The 8,069-nt window shown below is 30.6% G+C and overlaps 1 protein-coding gene across 1 annotated transcript in view; it reads left to right on the forward strand.

Annotated features, from left to right (window-relative positions):
- Positions 1–8,069, forward strand: part of LOC106469044 (TELO2-interacting protein 1 homolog) — a 64,580-nt gene that overhangs the window by 48,866 nt on the left and 7,645 nt on the right. Inside the window, exons 15-20 of the mRNA XM_013929499.2 lie at positions 2,196–2,332; positions 2,808–2,973; positions 4,865–5,110; positions 5,325–5,430; positions 5,550–5,629; positions 6,157–6,272. Coding sequence (XP_013784953.2) covers positions 2,196–2,332; positions 2,808–2,973; positions 4,865–5,110; positions 5,325–5,430; positions 5,550–5,629; positions 6,157–6,272 — 851 coding nt within the window. The remainder of the gene's footprint in view (positions 1–2,195; positions 2,333–2,807; positions 2,974–4,864; positions 5,111–5,324; positions 5,431–5,549; positions 5,630–6,156; positions 6,273–8,069) is intronic.

Consider the following 8,069-nt stretch of genomic DNA (forward strand, 5'->3'; position numbering starts at 1 on the left):
GTACAACGTTTCAACCTGATGATGACAAAACCTTGTCGAAACGTTGTATATTTGCTGTTATATTAAAGTTTTTCTTCATTACCCATTCAAGCCGTCTCCAGCCAATATAGAAGCATGTTAGTACAAGATACAGCCCCAACAATACTTTGTGTGCTTGTGTAAGAATAAAGAAGTTGTTTTTATTCATTCACTTGTGTTTGTTTCTTTTTCACTAGTGTTCTTTCCTGAATTTACTGAGTATCACAGTTATTTATATATAAATAACTTTTTGCTGGACATGAGTGTACACTGAATACCATAGTGACACTTTTTTTTTTCCTATAAGGGCATATTAAAGCTTTATTTAATATCAAAAAATAGCCAACACTTTTCCAAGCTGTAAGTTTGAATATCTTTATTGAAGAGCCTGTTTTAGTGGTATAAACTATACAGAAATAACCTATATCATTAAAAACAGAAGGACTAGTATGTGTTTCTAATCAATCAGTTCATTGATATTATAAGGAAGATGCAAATGCTGAACCAGAGAGGTAGTTATGGTAACATATAAATGACAGTTCATTATAACATATCATATATTTTAGTTATTGTTTTGCAGCTGCTTTATGAAAATTCTACAATATTATCTTATAGTCCAATTTGCCTATATTAGTCCTAACTGTCCACTTTGACCACCATGTAATCCTGATGTCCTGAAGAAGTGTAGTCCCATTAAAACCAACACCCATTCAAGAGGATTCCAAGCTAATAAGTTCATAGTATGACACATTTTGAATGTAACTTCATCTCATAAAGGCAGCAAATGTCAGTTATCTGTTTAGACATTAGCCTACTACCCCTAAGAATGTACCTTGACAACTAATAACAAGGCATCCCATGTACTTTCCCAACCATTTGAGGCATTTTTTTAGTATTATGAAGGTACTCCAGAAAATATTCTAAATTAATTGATATTTAACATTTATTAACCAAAAGAACCTAATTATTTTCTTCAAGTGGATTGTGCTTGTTTAAAGTTTACTTTTACAAAATTATTGATCTGAATGGTAGTTACGGTACTTGATTCACAATCTTGCAAACTTCTGGTCAGTTATAGGAACAAACCCTGTCACCAAACACACTCATCCTTTTAGCTCTGGGGGTGTTATAATTTAGCAGTCAATCCAAATATTTTTTAGTAAAAGAGTAGCCTAAGAATTTGCAGTGGATGGTGTTTACCACTTCAAAATAAGGGGTGACTTGTGCAGGTAGCCCTGATGTACCTTTGTGGAAAATTCAAAACAAACAAAATTACTAACAACTAAATCAATTAAACTTTGAGGTACAATTTTTTATGCAAGTTTTTCCAAGAACTGTAATAGGTTCACTCTGTTAAGTTATTTACATTGTTCACATTTGACTAGCTTGATTAGTTATATATGATTATTAGCATTCCTTCTCGTGCTTCATTAAACTGTGATTGGATCAGTTTTTTTTTTCATACATAGTGAGCTAACTTTTTATTTACTAAATGATATAATCAATAAACATAGTATTCTGAAAATTGTTTAATCTTGAAGTGTAAGTTCAAGGGAGATCCAGTTCAGTCTACACTGTGATCAACGTGTGTTATTGGGTTATGCTAGTTTTGGAGAATTCCACTCCTCATCAGTAACCCTGAACACAAGTTAACCAAAGAGTGTGTGTATAGATTTTTCTCATAGTGACTACAAAGTACATTCAAACCAACAGTATGTTTGATACTAAATAATAAAAACAAAGATGCAATTCAAACTGGTTTACTTTTTCTTTTTCAAGTTTAACTAAACATCAGCCGAGTATTGTTGATCTAGTATTATCAGGTAACTTACATATGATACTATGTATTATTTATTTGGATGAATAGACTAAAAAGTCAAACAATGCAGGACTTAATTTTGGTTCTTTTATGAAAGAAAGAAATCTCAAAGAAGGAATTGTAGATTCTGCACATTTTGTTCATAAATCTTGTATACTTTCACCTAAGAGTTGTTGCTGACATTCAGTTTAATCACGTAAAAGGATAATACACTGAACATCTTTAGATTTCTATGGGGTTTTTCTTTTGGTAGTGAGAACTGTACAGAGTTTTAAAAAGTGCTATTTAAAGAGTATTTTTACACATGTCTTAATAAATATTCATATGTCTAGTAAAATTACTTTTTTATATATTGCAGGTGTTAGGACAGAATTTTCGACCTTTTCTCATAACTGTCTTGTGTCCTGTCATAGAGAAAGCAGGCAGTAATTGTGGACTTGTGTCACACACTGCTCATGTGGCATTGAAGTTCATGTCTCTCCACTGTCAGTACAAGCAAGTATATTTTTGTTTTAGTAACATTTTGGTACATTTTATGGCATTCCAGATATCCTAAAAGGCTTGTTGTTCCTGGATGTAAAACATCTTCCAGAAAGTATATGAAAATTAACTAATATTGAATATTTTAAGAAAAGTTAATTCAAAATGTTAGTTTTTATGAACATTTGAGTTTTTAGAGGTACCAGAACTTTTTTGAACTTTATCTGTTGTCCAGATATTTGTGTCCTCAGGTTGTTCATTCAATTTTTTTTATTGTAAGCAGTAAAGAACTACTAAAGCCGTCTCGCACGTTATTTATGTTTGTTTTCACTCGGGAAGTAAAGGCTCCAACCAGTTTTTGAAGTCTTGTTCCGCAAGGCTTTTTCTCTTTATTTCAATACGTGTATTTTTTATTTTAAAAGAAACTAACAGCAAATTCATTTGATACAAGTGGTAGGAAACTAAATCTCATTTTTAATTTTTTCATCAGTTCTGTTGCTGATATCATTTCACAAAATGCAGATTATTTGGTCAATATATTATCCTTGAAGCTTCGACACTTCACAGAGAATCCTGGGATACCTGTAGTACTGAAGGTTGTTCTGCAGCAGTGTGACAGTAGTATCTTGCTTCTAGTCCAGGACACAGTGTTAGAGGTGAGTTACTAAGCTGTAATAAGAAAAACGCTGGTGTGAGTTTTAGCAGAAGTTTGTTAGTAGATTAGGACACACTGTTGTGATGAAGTGAATTATTAAAACTTAAAGAATATTGAAATACTTGTAGTTTACACAGTATGTTCACATCTTGATTATTACTTTTTTTATGTTTGTTAATTAGAATGGTTTCTTCTGCACAATGTACTTCCATCTTATTATTACATGCTTTAATGTTTGTTAATAAGAATAGTGTATTCAACACTGTGAGGTCTTATCTTGATTATTACATGCTTTAATGTTAGGTTAATAAGAATAGTGTATTCAACACTGTGAGCTCCTGTCTTTACTATTACATGCTTTAATGTTAGGTTAATAAGAATAGTGTATTCAACACTGTGAGCTCCTATCTTTATTATTACGTGCTTTAATGTTAGGTTAATAAGAATAGTGTATTCAACACTGTGAGCTCCTATCTTGATTATTACATGCTTTAATGTTTGTAGGTTTTAATAAAAAAACTTTGGCTGAATAAAAGCTATTGAACTGACACAATGGATGGTTTCTCTCTGAACAGGTCATAAAAACTCACCTCCGACTGAGGTGGAAACCATCTCTGTATAGCACTCATAACTTCAAACATAACTCGAACTAGAGGAAGTGCTTGCACATTATGGAAGTAGTCTACAGCACAGAGTACCTGTCAGTGTAAGAAAATCATTCAAACACTAAAGCATGTAATAATCAAGATAGGAGCTCACAGTGTTGAATACACTATTCTTATTAACAAACAATAAAGCATGTAATAATAACGATAGGAGCTCACAGGGTTGAATACACTATTCTTATTAACCTAACATTAAAGCATGTAATAATAAAGATAGGAGCTCACAGTGTTGAATACACTATTCTTATTAACGTTCAAAACTAACCAATACAAAGTAATATCGAGTTTATCTTATTAATTTTCTTAAGTAAAGTAAAGATGCATCTGATTGTTTTATCATAAATGGAGGATTTTATGTGTAAAAAAACTGTATCATCTTCTATGAAAGACAAACTGGTTTTCAAGTATTTTAATTGGTATGTTTAACTGTGAATTTGTACCCTAGATTGCATATCAGTGGAGTTTGATTTCTAATTATTTACAGTTCCTTATTAATAACATGACAATAAATTAGTCTAATAATTCTTTAGGAGTGTGTTATTGTATGTTAGAAAAATTTTTCTTAACCAGTTTTACAATTGAGGAATAACATGAAAAACTCTTTCTTCACCAGAGGAAGTTTAGAGCAGTTAAATATTGTAAAATCATTGGGTTGTCATGATATATTGCAAAGAAAGATTAATAGTAACATGCTTAACTTGTAATAAACTGTGTTTTACCTGTTTGTTTCGTTCACTATTCTTCTTCATTAGAATAAAGAAAAATAGTGAACTATTTGAAAGCGCTGAAGTTTAGGGTCTCGTTAGAAAACCATTGCAACTTTTGTATGTGATCCTGTGTGCTAATTTCTTAATCAGAAATTAACTGCTTGTTTGATATCCTACAGCTAGAGCTTTGTTAGAAATAAATTGAATATTTCAGTTCAAAAATGTGTATAGGAGTCTGTGAATAAATGTTGTTGTAAGGGTGTGATTATTGTCAAAGTTGTTTGTATTTATGTACAAGACATCCTTTGTTTTCTCTATAATTTCCTTTTTCTGGTATCTCACAAGCTTGTGCAAATATTGGTCATTGCCCAATTTGTAGTGAATGTTTACATGAAATCAAGATTTTAATAAACCATGTAAGTTATTTAATTAATTTTTCTGAATATTAAATAGTGATTTTTTAAATTTTCTGTTACCTAAGCGTTTCAACCAAATTTATACACTATGGTACTTAACATAGGATATTTCTAGTCGAAGCCAAGTGCTGCCACCTTCCCAGAGATTAAAGAAATTTCTACTTGATTATCTTCATAACAAGCGGCTTGCAGAAACTTTCAGTGATGAAGATGATGAAAAAGAAGAGTCTTTGGTAACTGATGAAAATATTAAAAATCCAGTTGTTAGGAATACTGAGAAAGATGGATATTTCAATGATGATGATGAAAACAAACCAGAAAAGCCTCTTCATGTTAGGATGGTTTTAGATGTAAGCATTAGAGATTTTTATGTAACATTAAGAAATCCTAAACTGGAATGAGAAATAAAAGCATTATCCAGCTACAAATTGATAAGTAATAGTTTACATTGAACTCTCAGTTTCTAAATATTGTTTTTAAACTTTAGGAAAATATAGTCTTCGTGAAGGACACGTTTTAAAAGTAAGCATGATGTTTTGGTTTCTTTTGAAACTTTTGCATTAGATCTTAGAACGGTGTGTTCATCTCCAATCATCAAACAATATTTGGGTTCGCCTCCTCGTGTTGGACACGATTTCTGTTGGGGTCATTGTCTTGAAGCATCACCAGGGTGAGTATTAAACACTGGTACAACATGCTTTTTATTGTGTGATTTTTACACTAATTGTTCTGTAACAGAACGTGATGTTATTGAGATTAAAGTACGTAATCTTACCCTCATTGATTTAGATGATTTATTGCCGATGGTTCACCAGTTGTGGAAACCTTTTGTTCAGCAATTTTCTAATGAAGTAACTGTGATGATAAAAGTAAGTTTTCACATTTCAGAGTTATCTCTTACGAGCTTTTGTTTTTACTGTCTGTTATTTAAAGTTACTAAAAGTTGTTTTGTACAGAAAGGAAAATACAAATTTAACTTTCTGGATTAATATATTTACCTTATGGTACAATAAAGAATTATGGTAACAGTTACCATACAGGATTCTGCGTTCTTTATTTTAAAACTTTAAAAGCTTTCTGTAATACCAAAAGTAAGAACTGTATATACTACATGCAGAATAACATTCTGAATTATGACTTACTTTTCTTATACATTTAATTATCAGATTAAGTTCTCAATCAGTTATTTAGTACTGTCTTGAAATACCCAAATTTATTGAAGGATTAACATGTTTATCTTAACCTGCTTCAAAATTCTTTACGTCAATCTTTGCTGAATTTTAAGCATTATGTGCTGATCTTTAGTCTTTAAATTATTTTTACTTTGTTTGAACTTCACATGTTGAACAGTTAGTGATGTTGGTATAACTCATATAACTCATTTAATAAATACCAGGCTTTTGAAACTTTATCAGCCATGGCTAGTGTATGTGGGGACTTCATTCGACAACGAACCCTGCAGGATGTGTGGCCAAAGCTTATGAGGTTTCTTGAAAATCAAGCCAAAACCAGGTTAGTTGCACTACAGAAATTTTAAGGGTGATTGGTAAATCATCTGTCTGATATTGAGTCACAGGTTTGAGTCCTGCCTGGTCTGTTTTCCTTTTTCATAAAAAAAACAACAACAAATGATCCACGTTAATTCTAGTTCCCCTGTATTGTTGATATAAATTGTTCATCTGTAGGCTCCATGAGACACAAAAATGAACTTTCTGCAACTTATAATTTATTACACCAAAAAAACTGAAAACTCTCAGTAATAATACTATTATGATGATAAACATGTGTACAATAGTTTTGTTTATATGAAGTACACTTAAATAAAATCTGAACATAAAGTAAATACTCTTGAAAGTAAAATAGTCTTCTTTGTATGAAAGATTACACTTCTTTACTACTGGTGTTATCTAACTTTGTGACATTTGTTAATTAGATTCAACCATTAATAGGATTATATTTTATGTGCAATGGTTGTTGTAAAGGAAGTGGACTCCATCAGAAAACTGGGATTAAATACTATTATTTTGTTATTTCAAGGAGACGAATTATCTCTGAAAGCCGAGAAGAACTAGTATAATTCATGTTATAGGAAGGAAAGGGACCTTTTCTGAAAGTTGAGATTAAATGATATAATTCATGTAGTTGAGAGGAATGGAGAATTTTTTGAAACTGAGATTTAACTGGTATTATCAGATAAAACCTGAAAGTTGTGGAAATTTGTAATTTTACTTCTTTAGGCTTTGAAAATCCAATGTTCTGGAGAACTAAAATGTATTTAATTGTTTGGCTGCTCACATTAGTGAAAGTAGCATTCCATGGTTTATCAGCTTGTGGAGTTGATGAAAACTGATCCTCATCTTGTTTCGGGCATATATAATTAAGTTGCAAAGTTTCATTATTAGATTTTCAGTTTCAGGCATCTAGAGACTAATGAAATATCACACATCAACAGTAAAAATAATAATGAATAAAGGAGAAAATCATTTATATAAAATAACCAAAGTGAAACTGAATGGCATAGATTTAAAACAGATCAGTATACCATATGGCTTATTTTTGTTTCATTTGAATTAATATAATAATTATAATCCAGGTCAGTAATGAAACCAAAAAAATCAACATTTTCAAATTGAAACAATAAGCATCAAATATTATGATATTTATAAAACTGTAGTTAGCGTATTAGACTTGTATTATAGTTTGTGTTATTTTATCAGATGTATCATTATTTTGACTATTCTTACAAAAGCATGAAATGTCACAGGATCAGATTGATGATAGATATGGTGTTACTAATATGTGTATGTGTGCTTTGCATGTGCTAATTAGAAGTACAATGTGCAGCTTCTACTTCAGCTGCATTCAAAGTAAGATGACTTAATTTACTTGAGACTGACATTCTGTAGATAATGGTATGAAAGAAGTAATGTTTTATCATCTTCAGTTTATATTAACTCTTTCAGCATGAGCTCAACCTTGTAACCATTTTGTGCTTATTATAGTTTTCATGCTATAACTTTTAAACTAGGAAGCAAATGTTAACAAAATTTGGCAGATTATCAGTAAACATTACAATGCTCACATATGCAAAATATCAATTTTTTTTATTTAGTCTTAAGGTTTATAAACCAATGTTTTTCTCATGTTTTTTTTTTTCTTTTCACATGTTGCCTATATATCATGCAAAGTAATTTTCATTTTAAGATTAAAAATACTTTTATGCATCAGAAATTTTGAAATTTCACATGCGAAATGTTTTTAATGTTTGGATAGTTATCAAACGTTTCTTAAGAAAAAAAATTATATTTT

This window comes from Limulus polyphemus, unplaced genomic scaffold, assembly GCF_000517525.1.
Source record: "Limulus polyphemus unplaced genomic scaffold, Limulus_polyphemus-2.1.2 Scaffold3273, whole genome shotgun sequence".
Taxonomy (NCBI): domain Eukaryota; kingdom Metazoa; phylum Arthropoda; class Merostomata; order Xiphosura; family Limulidae; genus Limulus; species Limulus polyphemus.